The 27,845-nt window shown below is 40.5% G+C and overlaps 1 protein-coding gene across 1 annotated transcript in view; it reads left to right on the forward strand.

The window, feature by feature from the left end:
* Positions 1–27,845, forward strand: part of LOC122809582 (gastrula zinc finger protein XlCGF26.1-like) — a 147,367-nt gene that overhangs the window by 99,372 nt on the left and 20,150 nt on the right. Inside the window, exon 3 of the mRNA XM_044081183.1 lies at positions 17,190–17,309. Coding sequence (XP_043937118.1) covers positions 17,198–17,309 — 112 coding nt within the window. The 5' untranslated portion in view covers positions 17,190–17,197. The remainder of the gene's footprint in view (positions 1–17,189; positions 17,310–27,845) is intronic.

Consider the following 27,845-nt stretch of genomic DNA (forward strand, 5'->3'; position numbering starts at 1 on the left):
AATTATCTATACCTCATAGTATGCCATCAAATAGCCTGGCACATGTATCTCCCCTTTGTCTTACTAAAGCTCACAATATTTTCTTTCTGTCCTTCAACTCCATAATCTTTAATTTCTTCCTTTCTTAGAAACTGTACATATGTTAAACCTGTCTACTTATTTTAAGGTATACCAGTAATTATAACTATGTATATGTGTGTGTGTGTGTGTGTGTGTGTGTGTGTGTGTGTGTGTGTGTGTGTGTGTGTGTGTGTGTGTGTGTGTGTGTATATATATATATATATATATATATATATATATATATATATATATATATATATATATAGTTTCAGTTTATAATCTCGAAATAAAATCCAGAATTTTAGGATCTCGAGACTATAAAGCTGAAAACTCAAAAAAACTACACCAACAACAGAGAAATTCAAACTTGCGATCATACACATTCCTACACCACCACACAAACAAGCACACATACACCTACCTAATGACACTACAACAAACAAACCAACACACACACACACACACACACACACACACACACACACACACACACACACACACACACACACACAACATAACAAACAAACACACTTACCTTACGTATAAGCAGGGGGGCAAGCCCCCCCTGCACCCCCCACAGCCCCCGCTACTTATGTATACTAACTCCAAGGTCGCACTAAACACTTAAACACACAAAACCCATTACTACACACAGTCACACACACACACTAAAATCCCTACCCAATACCCTTACAAAAACACCACTTAGCTGAATCCCCAGCTAAATCCACAAACCGCACCGCACATCACGAACGGGCCAACACAACCGCGGATTTGACATTTCCACATTCAATATTATGCAGTTTCGCATAACTGCACTTTTGGCTTTATAGTCTCGAGATACTAAAATTCCAGTATTTTAGTAGTTTGAGATTATAAAGTGAAACCATATATATATATATATATATATATATATATATATATATATATATATAAATATATGTATATATATATATATATATATATATATATATATATATATATATATATATATATATATATATATGTATGTATATATATATATATATATATATATATATATATATATATATATGTATATATATATATATATATATATATATATATATATATATGTATATATATGTATATATATATATATATATATATATATATATATATATATATATATATATATATATATATATATATATATATATATATATATATATATATATATATATATATATATATATATATATATATATATATGTATATATATGTATGTATATATATATATATATATATATATATATATATATATATATATATATATATATATATATGTATATATATATATATATATATATATATATATATATATATGTATATATATATATATATATATATATATATATATATATATATATATATATATATATATATATATATATATATATATATACATATATATATATGTATATATATATATATATATATATATATATATATGTATATATATGTATATATATATATATATATATATATAATGTATATATATATATATATGTGTGTGTGTGTGTGTGTGTGTATATATATATATATATATATATATATATAAATATATAAAATTGTTAGCTATCTAGTTTGTACTGAATGTGTATGCTTCTGTAAATAACTAATTGTATTGAATTTGAATGTTTTTGATGCAACATGTGGAGCTTTTCTCCCTGGCCCTCTGCTGAAAACGGACATTGTACCCAGTTGGACTATCTCTGTGAACAAATGCCAGTAAGTATATTGATAGATAAATAGATTTATAGATAGATGAATGAATGTTATTGCCCTGTGTGAGAGTTTATGTTTTTAATGGTTTAAAATGCAAACTTGGTAAGATGATCTGTATTGATCTTGTTGTTTCAAAGGTCTTAATAATGTTGTATGGCTGTTATGCTGGCTATAGATGCTTCAGCTGAAATAAATTTTGTTCATTTTTTGATGTTGTAAGTGGACTAATTTTCCAATGAGGCTGCAGGCCGGGACATATACCCCTCCTTCACAGCCCCAATGCGATGCACTGTTGATTATTTTCCCAGACTTCTGATGCAGCTGCTAATTTAACTTGTCTGGAGAATAACTAAGAGCAATCTCCAATTTTCTCTAAGATGCTAATTACTTGTGAATGATTATCTGAATATTTTCAAAAAAATTCAAAAAGGGTTCCATTTTGTATAGATTCCCATGAATGACACTGCTCATTTTATTTATTAGTTTTATTTCACATTTGTTAACCGGGTTGGTCCAAATGAGCACAGACCCATTTGCAGTGGAGACCTGAGGAGAAAAGCTCCAAGAAAAATAATGACAATTTTACATTAATAGGCTTCACAAAAAAGTAACAGACAGTTTCGCAGTATACATACATAGTAAGATAGCACAGTTTTATAATAAGTATGAAAAAAAGAAACATAATAATAAACAAGTAATAATAATGTTATGATACATTCATGCAGATTGTGTAGTTCAGTAGCATTACCTAAATAGAGCAGAGCCAGAAAACGTACTATTCAGAAGTGGGAAAGACAAATGTTAGAATCAGGATTAGGTAGGGTCTTGGCAGGAGCATAACCAAGTTTTCTGGAGAAAGTTTTTTAGTTATTTTTTGAAGTTGTTAGTGTGTATAATGATACATAAATTGGCAGGGAGGTTGTTCCAGAATTTTGTTATGTAAGATTTATATAAAAGATTGCCAGTGTTCATTTTGGACCTATAAGTTTGGAGAAGGAATTTGTCAGTACTGCATAATGGACGAGAAGGGATATAGTAAGTGACTAGATTGGAGAGAGAGGGACAAGCAGTGTGTTTATTGAGAAGGAAGTGGGTTATATGGAGGTGAGATAATTTGAAATAATGGGGAAGTTCAGTCCAGTATAGCTCATTAAAAGCCAACCAATGGTGAGTGGAATTAGGTAAGTTAGCTGCATATTTTGCGATTTTATTGTAAGTTTGTTGTAGTTTGGAGAGTAGTCACGACTGAATGTTCGAAAGAACTGGGCCTCCATAGAGGAGATTAGGAAGTAGATAGGCTTGGGCCAGGGAGAGTCTGGAATTGGAGGATAGAAATTTTTTGTTGCAATATAGAAGGCCACGTTTTTGATTAGTTTTCTTAAACAATTGCTGGATGTATAAGTCAAATTTTAGTTGGTCGCCAATTGTCATTCCTAGTAATTTTGTGAGTTTCAACATTAATGATGGTTTTATTTAGGGAAGATATGGAGAAGGAGAGCTTGAAGTGATCACTGGCCTTGGGGAGAAAAAGAAGGAGTCTTGTTTTTTTTAGGATTCAGAATAAGCTGATTTTCATTTAGCCAGCTTTCAACTGAAAGGAAAGATTGTTGTGTAAGTGTCTGAGGTTGTGAGATTGAGTTTGAGGATGTGATCAGAGTATGGTTGTCTGCATATTGTACGAAGGTTGAGTGGGTAGTGGAAGAATGGAGGTCGTTGGTAAAGATGTTAAAAAGAAGAGGGCCCAGGATAGAGCCCTGTGGTACGCCAGTGTATATCGGTAGAAAAGTAGAACAAGAAGTCTTCCATTTGACTGACTGCAGTCTGTGAGATAGCTGGAGAACCAAGAGAGACTTGAGGTGGAAAGATTTGAGTTAGCCCGTTTGTTTATAGTTTGGAGTGTGATACCATCTTAAATGCTTCTGAAAGGTCTCCGAACAGACATGAGACCAGTTTGTCGTTATCTCTAGCTTCAGCAATAGTGTGAGTAAAGGATAGAAGGGCTGTAGAGGTACTGTGGTTCGGTCAATATCCATGTTGGGTATGAGTCAGGAGGTTAGTATGGATGAGGAATTTCCGTATCTGGTTATGTATGCATTTTTCAAGAATTTTGGATAGTGGGGATAGTATAGCAATGGGTCTATAATTGGAGGGTTAATGGAGATGCCATCTTTGTGAAGGGGAATCACATAGAAAGACTTCCAGATGTTGGGTACAGTAGCTTCTTTAACAGATCTATTAATAAGTATTGAGACTGGATAGGCAGTAGTGTTAGCTGTTAGTTTGAGAAAGTGGGGGGGGGTAGATTGTCAGCAGAGGGAGAGCAAGGCTTTAGTTTTAGAAGGAGAGACTTTATGCAGGAGGTTGAGACAGAAACGTTTCATTATTTGTGGTCTGAGGTAATGTTTTTTGGGGGGAAGACTTTATGTAGGAGGTTGAGCGAGAAATGTGTTTTATCATTTGGGGTTTGAGGTAGTGTTTTGGGGGGGTTGTGGTTGGCATTTGTTAGTTTGCTAATAGTATCAATTAAAAATTGGTTAAGGAGAGAGGCAGTGTCTGGCAGAGAAACATGTTTTATTATTTGTGGTTTGAGGTAGTGTTTTTGGGGAGAGACTTTATGTAGGAGGTTGAGATAGATTTGAGAGAGAGAGAAACATGTTTCATTATTTGTGGTTTGAGGTAGTTTTTTTGGTTGGCATTTGTTAGTTTGCTAATGGTATCAGTTAATAACTGGTTAAGGAGAGAGGCAGTGTCTTGGTCTGCAAGGTTAGGGTAAGGGCTGGGAGTTTGAGGTTTACTGGGGCAAAGGATTGAGTTGATATTTCTCCAGACGTTTTTGGGCTTGGATTGATGGTGGCTTGTGCCTTGACATAGAATGCTTTCTTATTATACATTTGTATTTTGGCGTGATTTCTTAGTTCTTTAAATAATTGGTGGTGAGTGGGGGATTTGTTTTTCTGCCATGTTTTCCAGAAGAAGTCTCTTTTGTGCATTAGTGTATGAGTATCTTTACTGAGCCACGGGACATAGTTTGACTTTATTTTTAATTTGCGAGGGATGCTAGTGAGTTGAGTATGCCAAGAAAGATGGCGATTGAATTTGAGTACACCATCACTGAGAGGAAGTGAGTGTAGGTTAGACCAGTTAATAGAAGAGAGTCTATCATTGAGAACGGTGGGGTTGAAGTCAGTGAGTTTAAGGCATAATTTGTGTAGATGTGGTTTATTTAGTTGGGGAGTATATATCTGTATACTGATAGGCAGGTGATCACCCAAGGCATCGGGAAGTGTTGTAGGGCTGTGATAGAGATGGGAGTCACTATTTAGGATCCAGTCAAGTGCTGGGCCATTATTGGAGTTTTTGTTAAGTCTTGTAGAGGTAGTAATTAGCTGAGTAAAGCCAAACAAATTGAAGCTTTGGACAGGGGAGTTGGTATCAAGGGTATTCCAATGAATGTTTACATCTCCTAGCAGGACAGTTTCATAGTCTGTATTTTGTGACATCCAGGAAAGTATGTTTTCAGTAATGGGTAGGATATATATTGAGGAGATAGCAGGCTTTTTGTGATTATTTAGGTGGCAGTTTAGAATTAGAATTTCTGCAGGGTGGAGGTCTGGTTTAGTAACAGGTAGGGGAGAGAGTGTCAGGTGGTCAGAGTATAGGATTGCCACACCACCACCTATTTTGTGGTTCTGTCTAGTTGGTAGATCTTGTAGCCAGGGGGTTGAATATCTGTGTTAGGGATATGAAGTTTAAGCCAGGTTTTTAAGCAGGGTAGATGGAGAAGGATGCAAGCAGATGTCAGGAAAGGCAAGATGTTATAGATATTGAAGCAGGAGCACATGAACAAATATAAAACATGGACAAAGACCAACAGAGGAAGTACTGACACAAAGTGGCAGGCGGACAATGGATAGACACACATATCAACAGAAAGAAGACAATGATGAGGAGGAGGATTGGACTACACAGAGGAACGGGAGGAGGCATACAAGCAAAGGAAACACCATGATTGGGGAATGGGTGGGTCCTAACTCCCTGTTCGTGCTGCCTTAGGCAGGAACCAAGCAGATATCACTCACCATCATAACTACTCACCCTGCTGTTCATTCCTCAGATGATAGCCTAGGCATCACCATGCACCAGTGCATCTCTGCTAGTCACATAAGAATGGTCTCTAGGTAACCAGTTTAGGCATCAAGCCACTGGTCCACAAACTCTGTCATTCCCTCCTCCAGCTGCTGCTGCTGTTGTGAAACAAAGTGAGACCTCCTGGTGGTGTCACCAGAGGGAGCAATGCACCCGTTTCAGCTGAATGACCATCAGAGGCCACCAGGTACACCTCCAGGTCACCCCACCACTACCTCATAATTTCTGTCACCTGAAAAAGTGGCAGCTGTTGAGCCAGCAGGAGAAGACATGGCAGGATGATTGAGTGGGAATGGTGCCACACCACAGGCACAGCTGTGGCTGATACTAAATAGTAGCATAAATGGAGACAACTAAAAATGACAAACAGAAAATAAAAATATAAAGAAAAGGTAGCAACACAGAAAGAGAGAGAGAGAAAAATTACAATTGCGTGTGTCAGATTATTAGCTCTGCAGGAACCTACAGGTAGACTGAACAGCTGCTACGTATGCTGCTATTCCAGGTGCTGGCACTACTGCCACTATAATGCTGTAGCCATATACGGTCATGGAAGGTGTGTGTGTGGGTATGCCACTGTAGATATGATGTGTGGGATAGGGACAAAAAAAGGCCATGCTGATACAGGCACTGTTACTAAGTTTGCAGGCCAACAGACATACAGTGCCAGTGTGTCATACTAAAGGCAAACAAGGCAGTGGTGGTAACACCTTTCCTTGTATGAATTCTCCTATTCCTGTTTATATTCCAGCCCTCCTTGTAAGGTGATGTATAGCTTGGGAGAGAACTGTTGTAATGTATGAATTCTCTTAGTATGCTATTTGGATGTGGCACCTGCATGGACATTCTGTGGGGTGATGTACAGCAAATATGATGGGATGCATATCCTGCGTGTCACTGGACACCTGCTTTGTGGCAATCTGTACAGCAAGGTAGAGGGCAAACAGCCTTGAATGACTGGCACTGTGTGGCAGTGGGCATGATGCACTAGCATGCTGTGGTGAGCATATGTTTGCAAACAAGGAATTCATGGATCCCCCCAAACATGTCCTATTAGTATTTGGGGTGTCATGTCAGCACATATACAGAGATTGTTTCCAGCAGTATGTAGTAGTGTTATTTATGGGTATTACTACAGAATTATAACAGAGGGCACGACAATGATATCATGATATACTAATCTTAACTGTAGGATGGCATGCACTTTCCATACCACTTTGTCTGAAGAAATAGTCCTTTCTCCATCAGTACAGGAACCTGTTCTCAATCTGCTCCACAGATGGAAAACAGTAACAAGAAATACAAGCATCATGAATTGAATGTCCTACATGCACCTTTTGAATTACATTGCAAAAACCTGCCCTTCATATTTACTGTAAATCTCAGGATTGCTTTCTTTGAGTCAATGCCCAGGCAAGGCTGTGCCAGGCATCCATTTTTTACTGGGGACCTTCTTAGGAATCAGTCAGTAGGTATTCCTAGTGGTTTGCGCACATCAGGTACAGAAATATTCTGACCTACTTAAAGCACCACCTGGGAGCCCTGCCACCCTCAGTGCCTTCAGAAGCCATAGTTATGTATCAAGTCACAATCCAGATGAATATGGTAGCTTTGTCAAATCCACACGTTGCTGTTGCGAACATATGATACACATCAGTGGGCAGTATGTTTTTGCAATGTAGCAAGGTGTCATCGTACCACCATAGCACTGACTTTACATGGGATAGCAGGATGGTGTTAAGCTGTGAACTATGAAACTGTGCATTTAACATCAGAACTGTACATACATATGTTTCCATTTCTGCACTTTAGTGCTTGCACAGACCATAATAATAATAATACAGTATTTTTATTTGTGTCCCTGCGAGGTCGCTGACTCACCCACGCATGTGCATTGCACTTCATAAGTACTCATGCTTACTGCACAGTGCTGAATGAACCTTGCAGCATAGCCTCGGTCATGTGCTCATTGTGGAAACTGTGAAATTCAGTCACATTTGCTTTAAATAGGCTAATTAACATAGGAACCTCAAAACTGCATGACAAAAACAGTTGTGGCCATTAGTTTAGTGATTAGGATATGGAATTTGCTTCAGCACAACTTATAGAGTGACTTTATAGGTCTGTGAACCTGAAACTCTGTACATTTACCCAAACGTCACATGAGGTGAGTGACTGGGGAGTGCTGCCTGCACATATTTTGTACTGCTGTGTTCATGTGATGTAGATGTATGTTGAAACTGTGTTAGGGTAGAATTTAAATTGGTGAGTGCATCTGACAACCGGTGAATTCTGTCTGGGATGATATGAATGGGGGAAGGATTTTCTGCAGTGACAGTTGCAAGTACTGCTATAAATGGTGTGGGACTTGTGGTGATGGAGGGACTTTAGAAGACAGTGCCATCAGAAATAGGGACAAACTCATGACACTTAGACTCCTGTGTAATGACAGGGCAGTATTCATAATCTCAGCCTATGCCCCACAGCAGAGTTGTAGTAACGAGGAAAGGAGTGCATTCAGACAGCAGTTGCAGGACCTACTAGATAAACAGGACAACATGAATTGGTGTTGATAATGGGTGACCTTAATGCACATATTTGGATAAACAGAACAGGATATGAGGACTACCTTGGTCCACATGGGTGGGGCAACAGGAATAAAGAAGGACAAGCCATTCTAGACTTCTGTCAGGCAAATGGCGTGATGCTGGCCAAAACATGGCTCAGCAAGAGAGATAGTGACAAGATCTCATACAAGAGTGTCTAACATGCAACTCAAGTAGACATCCTCCTAGTAAAAGAAAGGACAGTGGCATAGAATAAGTGATTGCAAAGCCATCTCCAGCAAAACAGTCAGGCCCCAGCATAAACCACTGGAAGAAAACCCAGCAGAAGCTGTACTGCCCCAGACACAGCCTACTATGAAAGAAAAGGAGGAGCCTACCACAGAAGAAGTAAGAACAGCACTAAGGAAAATGAAGTCATGGAGAGCAGCTCGATCAGATGAGGTCACAGCAGATATGATAAAGATGTTGGGTGATGTAGGGGAGAAATAACTCTTGAGGGTACTCAAAGGTGTATCCCATATAACTGGAGAATAAGCATACTAGTGTCAGTGTTCAAGAACAAAGGGGATATTCAGAATTGTGGGTAGTATAGAGGTATCAAACTCCTATCACACTGCAAGAAAGTTCTGGAGAGTGATTATAAAAAAATACGGAGAATAGTTGAAAGTAAGATGGTGATAGTTCAGCTTCAAATCAGGATGCAGCACAACTGACCCGATGTTTGCAGTGAGACAGATACTTGAGAAGACGCTAGAGATGAGAATAGTGTCCAACTGGGCATCCCTAGGCTTGGAGAAAGCATATGACAGGATTGCAAGAAAGCTGATTTGGGCAGTACTGTGGCAGTTCAAAGTCCCAGAAACGCTGGTAGAATTAGTGCAGGCTATGTACAAGGACCCAGTGGCTCATGGACAAACAGTGTTCGTTCTCATGGAGGGGTTCTTAGTGGGAGTGGGTATGCATCAGGGTTCAGCTGTGAGCCCACTCCTATTCATACTGGTGGGGGATTACATTTGCAAACAGGTCAGAGGGGACAGATCAACAAAGTTGCTGTATGCAGACTATGTGGCACTACAAGCAGACTCTGAGCAATAATTTCAGCAAAGGATTGGAGAATGGAATGCAAAACTGAAGGCATATGGGATGAAACTGAGTACAAATAAGACAGTTATAATGGCAGGAAATGGGGGAATCAAAAGAAGCTCAGAAATGAGATAGAAAGGAAATAGTAGAGCAGGTTCATAATTTCAAATATCTGACAGGGTTGGTTTAGGAGAAGGAAGCCTGAATGAGAAGTTCAAAGCAAGAGTCAGAGGGGATACAGCCAACTGGCACAGAGTGTCAGGGGTAGTGTATGACAGAAGATTACAAAAGAAGCTAAAAAGTAAGATGTACAAAACAGTGGTGTGACCAGTACTACTGTATGGTACAGAAACATGGGCAGTGAAGGCAGAGCAGTTGAGGAAACTAGAGATGATGGAGATGAAGTTCCTAAAACAGGTGGTAGGATGCACACTGTGGGACAGATGAAGAAATAAGGACTTATGAGCAGAAGCCAAGGTATATCCAGTTACAGAAATTGTCACAGAGAACACATTATGGTGGTTCAGGCACATGTGCAGAAAAGCATGACAATCTGGTGAAGAAGATTTGGGACAGACAGGAAGAAGGCAAGAGGAAACAAGGACGTCCAGCAAAGAGGTTGGTTGATTGTGTGAGAAAAGACCTGTAACAGTCAGGCATGAGTGTCACAGAAGGAAGGAGAGTAGCACTCGATAGAGAGAGATGGTAATGGTTGACATGACATCCCGAACCCGTGTACAAAATGGGAAAAAGGGGGCTGATGATGGTGAAGATAATAATGAGGAAGACACTAATGCAGCCATAGCTGAGCTGGTCAGGGTTGTATGTAGTCTGAATGATGACCTGTAGGAGGGCTAGGCCCTTTGTGTCACATAATGGAAAGCCAGTGTGGGAAGTCTGTATGTTCCAGACGTCTCTGTGCGGCCACCCATCACACCACAGCCCCCTCTCATGACCAGACCATCTCCACTTCAGCTGGGAAAGACCAACATGGTAGGGATAGGGCACAGTCTAGGTTCCATAAGGCCATTACCTCCACACCTCCATCCAGTGTTGCAAGCACAAATGGAAGCCATGCTAGAAGAAGTGAACAGGGTACTGGAGAACCTCCTCTAGTCTTTTCAGTAAGTACTGTTGTCATGCAGACTATTCACAACTCCAACCAGCTCAGTTATGGCTGCATTAGTCTCTGCCTCATCATCATCATCATCAACCCCCTCTTTTTCCCATTGTTCACGATGAGATCGCTCATAAAACATAATGCCATTCCTGATCACACAGCACTCTATCCCCAATTAATGATGCAGATTGTGCTTTTGACTTTCCTTGGATATGGTGCCCCTATGGGCAAGGATGTACATGACCAGTGCACACATCTTCTGGAAGTGTCCTAGACATCTCCATCAGACCCCAACACAGTGTTGCATCTTCTTCTTCCAGTGCTGTGTCCGTGCACACCTACACTCACCAATAAGCACTTCCCACCTTTGCCCAGTTAAGCCACAGTGAAGAAACCACCACTGCCCCCCAACAGTCTTCATGGCTACCTACACTCACCTATTCGAGACAGACAGACACTCTCTCTCACACACACACACACAGAGCATTATGTCTCACCTCCGCCTCCATACACGCTGCCTGTTATTGGCATCTGTCACTGTGGCCCTCACCACCTGTGCCTATGATGACAGATGTGCCCAGCTCTCACTACTATGTTTCCTGTATTACTTATGTCTGCTGCACAGTGTGGGCATTCCCAGCATTGTACAGAATAACCTGGCTGTAATATTGCATGCATCATTGATGGTATTGTATGTTATATTTGGCCTATAGTGGTAACCTAATGCTGTTTCTTATATAAGGCCGCAGTGTACTGTGTCCTCATCTACCTTGAATGGTCATCTCCTGCAGCCAGCTCCTTCACAGGCTACTCCTCCTGCTCCACTGCTGCCTCCTCCTAAATGTCTTGCCCCTGCTGTATCTGTTTCCTTAACAACATGTTTTGTAATACTCCTGCACAGAAAACATTTTACTGCATGTTTCAGGATCATACTGCAGGGCACCACTGGCAACGTGTAGACAGCAGAAGCAGGCCTTAACTAGTCCTGCACACATATTCGGCAATAATTCAGGTCTGTGAAAGGGCAATGCTGCATGCATTCTCTTTCATGGACTTATAGGTTTCCTATTGGTGTCCAGCATGCTTGCCTTTGATGCTGAAACATTGGATCATATGGGTTCTATTCCTCCATCAGGTACTTGGACTAATTTTCCAGTACTGACACTGCACTGCTACATAAGGAGGGTGCTGTCATCCTAAGTGTGCCATCCTTCAGATGAGATGCTACACCAAGGTCCCGTCTGCCTGATTTGGTGGTTGGTCATCTGGATGTAAAAGGTACAACGCACTTATTGAAAAGATTAGAGGGACGTTCTCTGGTACCCTAGCCATATTTCCATAGTCTGTATGAGTGTCACCTCTGGTCTCCTTTAAAAAGAAGTTGTTGGCTTAGTAGGACTGATCATTATCAACAAAGCATAAATACAATCACCCCGCACAAATCATGGATATAAACTGCATGTGTGCCAGATGTGGGAATCATAGACACTGCCTGGTTGGACTGCTGACACATTGTATATTATACCCTGGGCACTGCAAAGAGTGTCTGAAAATTGATGAAGTGAAACCTCTTATGACTGATGTAACATTGTCCCTGTTCCACACATGGGACCTTTATTGCAGTGTGGATGAGTCAGTGTCTCCCAGTGCCATACAGAAATAGGTCATATCTTAAAATTCCCGTGCAGTATTACTTCTCTTCACTGTGTTATGTGGAAACTGCAAATGATCCTCCACATATTGTACCATGACATCAAATAACTGGTTTAATATCTTTAAGGCAGTTGTCTGAGATACACTTACCCTGTCCTCCCCATTGATCACTGTAATATACTTGTAGCCAAGATTCTCAAAACTACATGTACCTTGGTATTCTTAGGGATGGAAACTCTCTGTTTCTCATAAGCCTGCATGTGAAGGTGACACATTTCTTCCAGCATAGTGCCTATATCTGCACCATAGAGATCTACAATTTCATTGTCATAGAGTGCAAGGTATGTTAGGCTCATATGGATCATTTACAGAGCTGTAGGCAATGGTGTGCTCCTCCGTGGCTGCTGCCTGCAGTTTTACCATATTTCTGTTTTCAGTTCTGCTGTTCCATGGATCACATTTGCAGCTTTTAGATTTTCATCACGTACCCAGCGAATTACGGGATTTTGATGTACAGTGAAACCCTAATGAGTTTTACGTGATTTTAAAATGTCATATGAGGGGCTTCCTGTCTCATTGTAGTTAAAGCTGGTATGTGGTTATCATCTTATGCTAAGAAATAGTGTACCACTGGTATAAATATTTCTGCTGTAATTCCAGGGTTTTAATATGGTCAGCAGCTCTGGAAGTTATGTCATATCGTGCAAAATTTAAACATTTCTGAACAGTAGTCTCTCCTTTGATAGTCACATTGCCACAGTAGTCAGTAAGTCCTTCTACATGGCACTCCTCATCATAAAAGGGTTCTCAGCCAGGAAAAAAGAGGTCATTGTTCCCCTCTATTCATCACTCATTAGACCCATTATAGAGTACAACGCCCGTTTTGGAATGTACCTCACAAGACATCTGCAGCAGCTGGAAAGGCCACAGAAGTACTTCACAAAGAGGATTACTGGCCTCAAACAAATGCCCTACACTGACCGCCTCAAAAAACTCCAGCTTTATTCCATAGCATATCGCCTACTCCGAGGTGATCTCTGCCTAACATATAAAGCTATGTCAAACCCAGAGCTGTTGGACATGCTACACCTAAAGAAATCCCAATGCCTCCGAGCTACATGCTCTAGGGACCTAAACCTTGTCACCACAATAAACAGGACGCACTGAAGGGATAGATTCCTGTCCCAGAGACTTCCTATACTCTGGAACAAGCTATCCATCTATGTCAAGCAAAGTTCTTCATTAGCACTCTTCAAGAAAAATCTTGATGAGTGGATGGGAAATAGGAAGTACACCCCGGGGATCACTTCTGTGCCTCTGCTGGACAGTGGCACAGGAAAATAACTTTCTTGGGTGGCGTAAGCTATGGAACTTTGCTGGCTAGGCTTACGTAGGTCTTTGGGCCGATAGCCTAGTACCTACCTATGAACCTATGAACTGCACTGCCATATTGTTTAACTTCATTTGCATTTGCTGTGACCCTTATTTTAATAGTGTTGCTCATTTCTGCATTATTATACAGTAGTTTGCATACTATCCTGGCTGTGGAATGTCAGAGCCTTGTGTGGTGGTGCTAAGTGTGTCCTATTTGCTTCCTCCCTGCACATGTCCACTTATTGCACAAATCTGCTTTACAGCTTTGCAATAAATGTTTCTAAATTCTAGGGGGAATTTCCAGTCACAGACATAAAAGTTACGTATTTAGTGTAGCAATAGATCTGTATTGGCAACTCCATCTTCATTACCATTCCCATTGTTTTATCCCTGGCCTGCCAAGTTGACAAATAATTTTCCATTCTTCTGTTGTTTATATAGATATAGTTTTCTTAATTTTTACACTTTGTTTGAACTTCAGAGATCTGGAGAAAAGTCGTAATGTGCACAGCTAGTTTGCTAGGTAAAATTTTGATTAGCAGGCTGACTAAGTCCTGTCTGTTTTTGTCCTCTGGGAAATTTAGAAGGACCTGCCAATCAATTTGGACGAGTTATTATGATAAGTATGTAACCTTTGTGTGCTGTGTTTATGACTATATATACATACATACATATATGTGTATATATATATATATATATATATATATATATATATATATATATATATAATTATATAAAAATCGACTGATCAGAAAATTGAATACATGTACTCATGTACTTACCGGCATGTTTAGATGAAATGTCAGAATTTCAACAATGAAAGTAGCTTGTTGTCCAAGATCATGGTACAGCATAGAGAGAGTTTTAACCCTTTCCCCACTCTACTGTGATCTCAGTTGGTATAAATAATTAGCAGGGTTGTGTAGTAACATGTTCCCCACATAAGAGGTGCAGGGGGGCTTGCCCCCTTCATAAACATTGTTTAAAGGTTTTTTTTGGGGGGGTTCTTTTCTTGTGTTTTGACTTTTTGGGGTCATTCGTTTAGGGGTCAATCATTTGTTTTATCGATGCATTGATAGGAATCCATATGTAAAGAGAGAGAGAGATATGTGTCCATTTATATTTTTATAGCATGTGACTCACTGCTTTACAGAACAGTACCCTTTAATGATCTTTTGTTCCCTAGACTATGATTACACACTTCCAGATTGAAGCTGCTCTTATCTTCCTTTTGTTGAAAATCTGTGTGTACATTCCTGATGGTTACGTACTACTTAACTGAGAAATGCCCCTGGATATTAAGAATAAGAGTGCTGACATGACATGTGTTAGCACAGCACTTTGTTCCCGACTGCTTTGCTGGCAGCCTAGTTTCACAGGTAATTCTGAAAAGAGGAGGGCTGGCTGGAGATGATGTGTAGTATGTGATACGTGCTGGACATCTGACTGTCACATCCTGTGGAGGTGTCACCAATGGACAGTGCAGTTTTGCTCCCTGGTAATGGTCTACGTTACTACAGCAGGTAGCCTTCTTCTCTATGTGGAATGCTGATAAATATAAGTAAGACATAAGATATAGGATACATGTAATCTCTGTTCAGTGATCTAGTCGTGGTAGCATCTCAGTCGTATTGCCTCCCACTTCCCCAGCAAGCCCCGTATAGCTAAGGATGCACATGACTCATCCCAGTACTCCTCAGGCCCACAGCCTACTAGGTGCATTTTTTTCTTAGTAACACTGAAAGGTGTCACAGTAATAACCATGCATTTTTTACTCTAAGACACCAAAGCTTTGGACTTGGCATGTGTTTCACCACATTGCTACTTACAGTTCATTTAGCAACGTAAAAGGTAAAAAGAGCTGTTTTAACACTAATTCATTATTTAAACAGTGTGAAACCTGCAGCTGATGAAGACTGAGCACAAAAAGTTAAATAAAAGATGAGAGTTAGGTACTGATTTTAATAACAAAATTGATATGTACAAATCTTAGCAAACAATTTGTATATAAACATTTTAAAGAAGTTGATATACCCTGACAGTGCTGCTTTTAGTAGAGCCATATTTTTGCTTGTCACAGAGACATGTGGGCTGAGAGCTGTAGGGTGCATATCTCAAATATAGTAAGATTTTTGTGAGAATATCTGGTACCGACTACCCTGTGTGAACATCTGAGTACTCCAGCTGAAAAAAAACAGAAATACTTTATTTATTGGTAGTAAATGTTTACTTTCTGCTTTCAGCACATTTTAGCATGTTATGCGGTCTACATGTATTTAATCTTTGGCAGCCATATTGGCTAAGAGTATTCAGGGTACATTTATGATTTCTGTGAGGCTATAAGCATGCAATTTGATACTTTTGATGAAAATGTGTAGGGGAACTCAGCCATTTGGTCAACAGCCAAGTATGTAGTAGTGTACACAACCTGAATTAGCTAGTTGTTGATTGTAGGGGAGGGGAGGGGTAGTTGAATGCCACTTAGCTTAGGTTGAAGCCATTTCAGAGCTGATTGCTGCATGGTGTAGTAGAAGGAATCTGCCTTCCCCATAAAAAGAGGATTTTATTTATTTTTTATAACCAATAGTTGAATCAGTATTATACACTGTTTGATCAGATGAGATTCAGAAACTCTTTCAGGGTCCATTCACTGTGCAGTAGGCTTTTCTTTGGAGGCAGGTGGTGATTATTTATTTAAGCTACAGTTATTTTGATGAAAATTTATAATGGAGCACTCAAGACATTTGGTCAACAGCCAATTCAGACTTGACTGAATTAGCTTGCTGTTGACTGTGTGTGTGTGTGTGGGGGGGGGGGGGGTAGTTTAGTCCACCTTAGCCTAGGCTGAATCCACCTCAGAGTTAATTACTGCATAGGGTAGTAGGGGAATCAGCTGCCCCCCCCCCCCAAAAGGAGGATTTTTATTTCTTTGTTTATAACCAATAGATAAATCAGTTTTGTATACTGTTTAATCAACTAACATTCAGAAGCCCTTCCAGGGTCCCCTGTGCAGTAGGCTTTCCGTGGAGGCAATTTGTGCTTCTTAACTTGAGCTACAGCTATGTAAAGCCCATTTTCAGTGTAGTACTGCTGCCTTTGCTGGTCGACTGTGGAATGTGCTAGAGTTTTTGCTAACTGGGACATTTTGGCAACAGATTAAAAAATCTCTTCTTCAAAGTTTGTTTTGCTTATTTTTTTTACCTATTTCCTAGACCTGACTTCTGAGATGCATGTTTATGAGTATGTTTCGTTTCTTCTACCCTGTTTTTTGGGAATTAAAAATGAATAAACCTGACAAGAATGTGCATTGATAACTTGCATGTATGTTAGGAAAAAGCAGTTGGACTTCAGATTACAATGAAGTCTCACAGATTAGCTTTAACCTTGCTCCCTGTCAAAGATTTAATGTAATTTTTTTTTCCATTTGCTGTATTATTTAGCCTGCAATATGTCAGTGCAAGATTCATCACCGGCAATGAAAGACAAAAAGCTGTTTCTTTGCAGTGATGTAACTGAGGCTGAGAATGTAGAGCGGGTTGATCCTGAAGATTATCCATGTGGTAAGTAAAGAACAGATGAAGCCTGAGATTGCTTTAATGAATTTTCCTTGACAGGCATCTGCTTTCCGCAAAAATCCATATGTTCCAGTTTGTGGATTAAGGAGAGGTTCTATACCGACATTAGAATGTTTACACAATACAGCTTTGATCCCTGCTTATGATGCAGGTGAGAGGTCTCATCCTCAAAGCCTCTTTTGGCTTAATATTTCTGCACATTTTCAACCTGCCTGTGTATTGTTGAGTTGTAAGTCTCTGATACTCATCAGTCAAGTCTGGGACAGACTCTGGGTTTTCACAGTGCCAGTCAAAGAAAGATTAGATGGAGCATCATATTGTTTTATGTTTTTATTTGCTAAAGTAATGTTGTGTTGTGTGACATTGAACTGAGGTCAAGAGATTAGCCATGAGTAGCACTCACATGGTAGAAAGCCCACACGTTTATATTTCTTTATTTATTTATTTATTTAATTTGATTATTGTTACACTTCTGTCTCCTGAATAAAAAGGGATAAAATAGTTTGCCCTAAGGTAAGGGATGGATTGCCTCTGTGCTAGTCCAGATCTTTGTGAGCATGTGACACCACCATAGCACCATCTGGTCATAATAATCCTAATGTTCTGTTGAGCTTAGGGTGGGTATTGACTCTACTCTGATGTGTGTAAATGTACAGGGGGGTAAATATGCACAGAGGCACAGGCGCATTTGAGGGCCACATATTTTTTGGGAGGGTGTGAAGTTATGTTACATTTACATCTACTTCAGCCCAGACCAAGCTATCCCCAAGAAAGAAATACAGCATTGCAATATTGAAGCATTTTTATTCCAAATGTTTTATTGAAAAAATATTTCTGCTGTTACTAAACTACCTACAGCATAGATCCTGGGATAAAACAAATGTAGTAGTCTAATACAGAGGATTAAATATGCACTAATCTTTAGTTGTACTGAGACAGGTCAAGCAAAATCATAAACTCCATAAGGTTGCAAAACAGCTTTGTTCAAGGGACAGATGTCAACCTTTCCAAGAAGAATGCAGGCATGTCCAGAAGATGCCGGACGTTAAGTTAGATTACTGCTGCACCTTCAACTACTGTCCAGACTGGTTTTGACTGTGTGGGGGTGTTAAGAGAAAAAGTTTTAAAAACATACTATTATTTGTCTTTTTCCTGTTCTTGCAGAGTGAATATGTTGTTTGTTGGGATATGCCTATCAGAGATGGGCCTCATCTGTGAACAAATGCAGCATTGCTTATGAACCTGAATGATATCTGTTTTTTGCATTTTAGAATAAAGAGATTTGGTTATACCTTAGTAAAGCCTGGGATAAGGACGCACGGCCGAGTAAGAGTTAATTTACTGGGACAGGCTGTGTGTCCCGGAAAATTTGAGCTACCATTGTTGAACTGAACATTTTGTACTTCTTGAACATTCTGTACTAACTGTGGGTTTGAGGTAATTTGTGATAAACATGTTTATCCTATATGTTTTTCATAGCTAACTGTCAACGGTCAAAAATGTAACAAAAAGTTATTTTGCTTGCAGTATAAAAGTTGATGTCAGTAAACAAGTTGATCAGATCAGAGATCAGATCAGTCCAGACCAGACATCTTGGCCAACATGCTGTGTAATCTGGTTAACTACTAATAAAGGAAAATTCATCACCTGAGGCAGATGTGACTCGTTTGAATTTTTTCTTCTAACAGGGGGATATACATTGCAAATCACAACCTCTAGGAACTGTTTTGTAGACCATCCTTTCCCTGTTTAATTTACATCAGTCTGAAACTGGTTACACTTTGATGTAGCTCATCTCTTCCAAATACTTTTCAGCAGCTGGAACCACCTGACACAGTGGTTCCCATTGTTGTTGTTGTTGTTGTTGTTTGTTTTTCGGCTTTTTCCCAGTAAGGGGTCGCCACAGCGGAACTCCGGTCTGCTAATGATTGGCAGTAGATTTTAACGAAACGCTGAGGTGCCATCTCGACGCCCAACCTTCAACGAAGGCATGCCCATTTACGCACGCATGTCTTTTGAATGCTAGCCAACTGCGGGGAGGACATGCAGACTCCACACAGAAGGCACTCCCAAGCCAAGCCGAGAAGCGAACGGGAGAACCTCTTGCTGTGAGGTAACAACGCTACCGCCGTACCACCGCGGCATACAGTGGTTCCCATTGTTATGTATCTTAATTGCTTGCCATGTACCATAAAGCACTGTTTTAATTCACTAAGTTTTGATATGGATAAGAACCACTAAGCACAGGTGTTTTTATTCAAATATCCAAGGGTATTTGACTGGGTAAGTGAGCTGTTCATTTTCAGACCTGCATGTGGTGGTCATGGAACTTCCAGTGTTGTCATCTAGCCGGAGCTTATTCTTAGAAAATGAACTTGATTAAGTCATACTGCCAAATCATGGAGCTACCTATCCCATTTCATTTAACCTACTCACTTTGATACCATATTGGTCAGCCAAGCAGTGATTCTCGCTTGGGTATGTCTGTATTAAGTTTAGTTTTGTTGCATGTAAACAAACGTTTTACCAGCAGTCAGAGAACCTTGCTGTTAATATGCTGGAGCTTATTCTTAGAAAATGAACTTGATTAAGTCATACTGCCAACCCATGGAGCTACCTACCCCATTTCATTTAACCTACTCACTTTGATACCATATTGGTCAGCCAAGCAGTGATTCTCGCTTGGGTATGTCTGTATTAAGTTTAGTTTTGTTGCATGTAAACAAACGTTTTACCAGCAGTCAGAGAACCTTGTTGTTAATATGCTGCCTCCTAATTTTCCCATTTACCTGATAAGTTATACATTACAAGTATTAATTATACAGCAAAAGCGTAGAACACGTTTGTTCCCTTAGGAGCCTGTGGCTGGTGCATATTACTGGTTACACAATCTAGCAAAAACTGCTAGAGGCTGAAACTTGGGTTACTCATTTCCTTGCCATGTTTGGTATCTGAGACTTATCTGGAACTAATCTGCCTGGCTTTATTGCTGCATATAGTATAATGGGTGATCTTCTGTTCATAAGGTCCCCTGTCACTACCTTGGCAGGTATAAATTCCCTAAGTGACCAGTCTTACTTAGGTGGTCTTAGGGTGTGGCTGCAGTCCTTCCTGAAATGCCTTCAAAAATATGTTCCTCTTTTGGTGCTCTATTAAATGTATCGCATAAGGAAGCTGATGCAGTTCGGTGATCTCTTGTTAACTAGCTGCCTGTCTGCTCTCAAGTCACATATCTACATAAATAGTGTTGTTTCCCATTAAATGTCAGAATGCTACTTAGTAATGTCCCCAAAACTCCCTTACTGTTGCTGCACAGAATTATTTTAACTTTCCCGCAAAGCTCTTTTTGGTTAATTTTAGCTTCAGTGATGTTGGTCAAGTGTAAAGTGAAGTAGATTTCAACTCCCAGAGTTCAGTTCCCCGAAGCTTAATTCCCTGACTGCTGTTAATCTTAGGAATTCACTGCTGATGGGGGGGGTCTATTTTCATGCTGGCAGTGATTCAGTTAGTGTGGACTTTTCAGTGCAGTTTAGTATATGCATTGCAAATAAGGAGGCATGGGAGGTACAGGAAGGCCTGTCCACATGCAAAAAATAGTTCCGTTGTTGGTTTTATCCAGCTGAAGCTTCAGAGAATTTCACCTCACTTTAACAATGGGACCCTATTGATTTATGGCAGTCACAACAGAAAAATAAAGCAAAACACAGTAAACAGGATAGACTATTGGTTGGATATGTTATTTCTACTAATTTTAATTTAACAAAATTTCAAGAAGTCCCCATATCTGGAATGTACTTGTACTGATTCTGATACAAGATTTGAAGTCATTTACCAACCCCCCCCCGCCAGCACTCGGTACTTATGTTCTGCCACTTGAACAGTTCACTCCTCAAGGCTGGTTCATTGGTGACATCTTTTTGCATCCGTTGCATTATCGATCTACATAGTGTCCTTATTACTAGGCTTGTAATGGCTTTTGAACAGCTAACCTAGTAATCTCCTCTGAACTTATGATCATCAAATTACTAACCAAGACCCATTCTGGCATTGTTTGTATTGTCTCAGAGAGGAGCACATATCAGTCCTGCCAACTGCTGTCACCAGACACAGAAGCTCCTCAGTTTCCTTATGACTGAGACGACAGTAACCATCAAAAAACTATCATGCTGGAATGCTGGCAGCAGCACCAAAGCAACTGATAGTCAGAGGATAGATTGCAACTTAGCCTTCCTACATGCAAAATTAGTATTAAACTGGACCCCATGTCCTTAAAAGTGCTGTACTCATCCTCAGCTAGTGATGGCTGAAGTCCTAACTCATCCTTTCCCATAGCAGAAAATTAGGGGAGTATGGGAGGTGGAACACAGCTGTCACAGTTGGTTGGGGGTCTCAGGTTGCCATAGCTGTCGAGCCCTTGGTTGATTAGGCAGAGGCACTGATAAATCTACCTAATCACATGGATTAACCACTTGAGTCTCCCAACAGGGAGTTGCAGGAACCTGGGACCCAGGACCACCTTCCCAGGACTTCTGGCCAGTCCCAACTGAGAGGGATATAGTAGGTCTTCTCATGTCAGGCTATCTGGTCAGGACATAATCATCAGACAAATTATTGCTGTGTTATGGTAGTCACAGGTACAGGACTGAACCCTTAGAAATGCGATCTGAAACCAGCCCTAGTCCACATATAGGCCTGTCTTCTGCTTCCACCACCTTTTACATGTTCTTTCAGTTACCTGACACCCATCGGGCATATGCCAGTGAAGCTTTGTGCAAGATCACATCTGCTAATAATAACAGGATGGGAAACTCCCACCTACGAAGGCTTGTCTAAAGAAATCAAATTATCTAGAGACATACAAATATAATGAGTCCACCACAACCATTACCAGCCATAAAGGGCAATCTATCTTTTTAAAGTTGTACAACTTGTGAGGGACAGCTTAGACTATCCTTGAATCTTTATTCTATCCCCATCATACTTGTATGATGATGTAAATATGAAAGAAGTCTGTGAAACCTTGACTCACCCCATGTTTGGATCCAGTCTTTAAGAATACTGTGGAGACAGCCTGACTCTGTTGCTATGGCTCTGAAGAAGTTAACCCAAATGTGATGACTGCAACAGTGAATACACTAGAACATCTACATTTATGGTAAGTGTACACAACTGTACTTTGTCTGGGTTCCCTCAAGCTTAGAGAAGTATTAAAAAGGGACAATAGTTGTTGGCATATTCACTCTTAGCTACAGGTTCATAGGTATACACTAGGCTAACGACCACCAGGGCCTTTATAAGCCTAGCTGTGAAATCCAATACAATTGTGTCCCTATGTATCATGGGCAATTATTAGGAGGTGGTGTGTTAGTTTGGAATTTCTAGAGGTTATGTGTTTGTGTGCGGGGGTGGGGATATGTTACTTTGGCCGTTACTGTCTCTCTCTGTCTATCAGAGACATTTTATTTTATTCATTTTATAGTTTGTTTAACGGGATAGTCCATTGGGCCTAGAAGAGCCCGTTTTCAATGGATTCCCAGGGAGAAAAGCTCTATAAGAACATTATACAATTTGGATAAATCATAAAAATCCTAAAAATCAGTAATATAGCTTACAACCTACAAGAGCAAAAGGCAAAAAACGACATGTCATTAACTATTTGCAAAATATCTTAGTTCATACAGTGGTAACTGTAAAACAGAGGTGAGGGGGATTTGTTTAGGTATCATATAAGGTATCATATAAGAGTTATAGCAGAGTATACAGGGGATAGGAAGAGATTAGGTGTCAAGTAAGAAAAGAGAGATAGAAGAATAAGTGGTATAAGAGAAGTGAAAGGGGGTGGGAAGAAAGGGGGAGAGGGTAAAGGTAGCTAGGAGGTAGTTATGCAGGGTGAGAGCAGGAACATTCCCATAGGGATATGAGATGGGAATGAATCAAGGTTTTAAAGGTAGAGAGGTTGGGGGTGGTGCGGATGAGAGGTGGCAGGGAGTTCCAAAGCTGTGCTAGAGAAAAGGATAGGAGTTGTTTGCCTGGTATGCAGGCTTGTGTAGTTCAATTAGATTTTGGTTATTTGATCTCAAGAGTCTATTGGGTACGTGCATTTTAAGTGAACTGGCTAGAGAGGGGTAGAGAGATGGAAGGAAGATAAGTTTGTGGGCATGAGTGAGTTGGCTGTAGGTAAGATGATTGGGGAGCTCTAGCCAATTTAGTTTGAGAAGGGCATTACAGTGGTGGGTAGAGGATTTGTAACCAGTGGAAAACTTGGAGATTTTATTGTAACAGGAAGAGAGTTTCGTCTTTAGTGAAGCGTGTAGGTTGGTAAGTAGAGGGGCACCATATAGGAGGGAAGGAATTAGGTATGTAGTTGAGAGGACAGACCTAGTGGAGGGGGTGAGATAGCAGGAGTGGCGGTAAAGCATACCAAGTTTCTTGTGAGTTTTTTGATATTCGTTTGTAGGTGGATATCAAACTTAAAGTGTTCATCGATGAGGACACCTAAGAGTTTGGTATGGGATACTATCTCAAGAGAGGAGTTGCTTTGGTTGGTAATAATAAAAGAGTTCTTGTCGATAGTGGTATTTTAAGTGGGAGTTAATATCATAAGTTTACTTTCTGATGTGTTGAGTGCTAAGTGGTTATTTGACATCCAGCGCTCAGTGGCAGAGAAGGCTTCTTGGGTAAGTTTTAAGAGAGATGAGATGGTGGTGGCTGAACAGATGATTGTAGAGTCATCTTGGGAATAGACAGATGGAAGTCATTTATAAAGATGTTAAACAGTAAGTGACCTAATATGGAGCATTGGGGTATACCTGTAGGGGTGGCAATAAAGGAGGAAGTGTTTTTTTTCCATTTGACAGCCTGTTGTCTATCGGAGAGGTAACAAGAGAACCAGTTGGTAGAAGAGATGAATAGATTAAGGTGGGAGAGTTTGGATAGAAGAAGGTTATGAGAGATGGTGTCAAAGGCCTTGGATAAGTCTAAATGGAGGGTAGATACTAGATAGCCGGAATCGTGAGCTTTATTGATTGTTTCAAGGAAGGAGAGGAGAGCAGTGGTGGTACTGTGGCTGGGTCTGAACCCATGCTGTGTGGGTGTAAGCAGGTGGTTATCTATGAGGTAGGGCAAAAGTTGTAGGTGGATGCATTTTTCTAGTATTTTTGAAATGAGGAATAAGGTGGCAATTGGATGAAAGTTGGAGATATTGTTATTGTTGCCCTCTTTGTGAAGTGGTATGATAAAGGCCTTTTTCCAGAGTTGGGGAACATAGCTTTCTTGGATTGATCGGTTTATTAAAATGGAAAAGGGGAATGGCTTTAGCAGCTGTTTTTAGAAAGTAGGAAGGAAGGTCATCAGGGGCATTAGAGCATGGTTTCAAGTTCATGAGGAGTTTTTATGGTAGATGGAGATATGGGTTTGATAGAGAAGGGAGGGGGAAGAGAGCTGGTTTTGTTGGTAGAGGAAGGGATAGAAGAAGCTGTAGGTGGAGTGTTGTTTGTGAAGGATATTGTTAGTTTGGCTATTGTCTCAATAAAAAAGGAATTAAATTCAGTGGCTGTGGCCAGGTCAGGGCACGGGTTATCTTTTTTGCCAGGATTGAGGAGGGTGGTGATACCATTTGTGATGACCGTGCCCTGGCCCAGCAATCAAGGAGCCTCAATTCTCACCACTAACACCAGGGAGGTCATCTCCGAGAAGAGAAAAGGATAACTAATACACACAGTAAAGTACAATTTCACTTAAGTGCACACAGAGATCACAGTCAGTCTGGGGCTGGTTGCTCCCTTGCTCACCAGGTCCCCAATAAGACTCCCCACCGGCACAGCTATAGGGGCCAGGTCTCAGCCTAAATGGGCAAGCTAAAACCTCCAGTATCCTCTCTGTCCAACCAGTGCTTTGTGTCCCTGCCAAGTAGCTGACACAACACACACACACACACACACACACACACACACACACACACACACACACTTTGAGATAAGTATTTATACAACTTCACAGACACTCCTAGGAAAGAATGACACAGATTCTCCAGCTGTGCCCCTTTACCCAGACTATACGGTAGTAATTACTGCCACCATCCAGTTAATGATATCAGCTACTAAAAGGCCCTTAAAAGGGTGTCCAATTATTACTGTGCACTGTTAATATCCAATGGTAGTATGACTAACAGTCAAGGCTTACTTTAGAGTGGCCTATTACAGTAACCTCTATAAATATGCAATGTACTCTAGAGCTTATCTCTACACAAATCAGCCACAGGTAGAAGGTTTTAAAAATATTTAATAATAAGTAATTAAAACACAAGACAAAACTACTACACCACAGAGATCACACATAAACTTAAAATAATAGAGTAGAACAGGTCTGATTTCAAAGAAAAATACCTAATTAATCTTTACTAGCTTTAACTATTCCTACCAGAAATCACAGTGCTAAAACTTACATGTGAGCACAAGGCAAGTTCTGATAGCTGGATATCCAAGATCAAAATGCTTCTAGTCTCTTCTGAGAAATAGTATTTAAACATTACTAACAAACATGTTTGCTGGGTCCCTCCCCAAATTACAACATTTTTTACACTTGGGTTTTCCCAGTATTCATATTGCATCATCTTAACACCTGGTCTGAGTTCTCAGACCACAAACTGCATTATTTAGCAATCTAACACCTCCTCAGAAACTTACAACAATACAGGACATTTCACATGTATATGCTAGCAGAAACCAGAGCAATAAAACACCTTCCACATCTAAATTCTAGTCATAAACTTTAGCCTTAAAACAATGGGCATGAAATCTTCATCCAGCCGCACTGGAGCCACCTTGCAAAACATTAAAGAGATTCATAAGATCTTTTCAACTTAAAAAGACACATTTGAAATACTTGGCTTGGTTTTCCTTACAGCAGATGGCAATGTTTCAACAGTCTTGAAGTTCACATTTTACAGTGTTTTCTTACATTTAAAAACACAAGCCTGTATTTTACATTTATTTATACAGTTGACAGAATTATGTATCAAATTCTATTTGACTATCTCTCCCCAATCGTCACATCTCCCCCCCCCCCCCCCCCGGGGAACTCAAGCAAGTTTTTCAAGTGTCCCATGAGAAACATTGCTCGAGAGTGTCAGGTCTATGTGACTTGAGAGCCTGTCTGTATTGGCATTGCTACTCTCACTGCGGTGGTGCATTGACATATATGCTTGCAACCCCAGACTCCATCTTAGCAACTTGGCATTTAGCTGACTGGCTTTAACCATGTTAGTGGGTTGTGATCTGTCATCACAGTGAATTTTCTTCCATACAGATAAGGCTGAAGTTTTTGTAGTGCCCACACTATAGCTAGACATTCCTTTTCTACCGCTGCATAGCATTCCTCCCTGGGTTGGAGCCTATGACAGAGATAAACCACTGGGTGCTCTTTCCCTTCTGAAGAAATCTGGCTAAGTACAGCCCCCACCCCATAGTTTGAAGCATCCACCTGCACAACAAAGTATTTGCTGTAGTCTGGACTGGCTAACACAGGGGGTCCTCCCAAAGTTTCCTTAAGCTTCTGAAAATGCCTGCTCACATGCTGGGGTCCACACTACCTTATCTGGCCTGTTCTTCCTTGTCACATCTGTGAGGGGAGCAGCTATGGTACAATAATTGGGAACAAACTTTCTGTAGTACCCTGCTGTCCCTAAGAATGCCCTCACCTGCTTTTTGGTAACAGGTGCAGGCCATGCCTGAATAGCTTCCACTTTGGCAGGTTCTGGCCTTATCTTACCACTCCCCACTCTATCTCCTAGGTAGGAGACCTCTGCCATACCCATCTGACATTTGCTCGGCTTAATGGTCATCCCTGCCCTCTGGAGTCTGCCCAGCACCTCCCTGACATGCTGAAGGTGCTCTCACCAGAAATGGCTGTAGATAGCAATATCATCCATGTAAGCAAGGGCAAACCCTCCTGCTCCTGCTAAGATATGATCTACCAGGCTCTGGAAAGTTGCTGGGGCATTCTTCATCACAAAGAGCATCTTTGTGAACTCATACAAGCCAAAAGGAGTCACAAAGGCTGACTTCTCTTTAGCACTGGGAGTCAAGGGCACCTGCCAGGAACCCTTGGTAAGATCAATGGTTGTAAGATACTTAGCCCCACCCAGCTGCTCTAGGGCCTCATCTGTCCTAGGCATGGGGTAAGCATCTGACTCTGTGTGACTATTTAATTTCCTGTAATCCACACAGAACATGTTGCTGCCATCCTTCTTTGGCACCAACACCACTGGTGAGGCACAGGGACTGTTGGACTCTTGAATCACCCCTAGTTCCAACATCCCCTCTTTCAGAGTCTGTTTGACTCTCTCAGGAATCCTATAAGGGGCCTGCCTGATTGGCCTTTGGGGTCCTTTACCCACCTGGTGCTGCACCAGGTGGGTGCTCCGTGGTTTCCTGGTGAACATGCCCCCAAACTCTTGCAACACTGCTCGGATTTCTCAAACCTGGGTAGGAGATAGCTGCTGGGACATTGCTACCCCTTCCA

The sequence above is a fragment of the Protopterus annectens genome, chromosome 1.part1 (genome assembly GCF_019279795.1).
Source record: "Protopterus annectens isolate FY-2018-M chromosome 1.part1, PAN1.0, whole genome shotgun sequence".
Taxonomy (NCBI): domain Eukaryota; kingdom Metazoa; phylum Chordata; order Ceratodontiformes; family Protopteridae; genus Protopterus; species Protopterus annectens.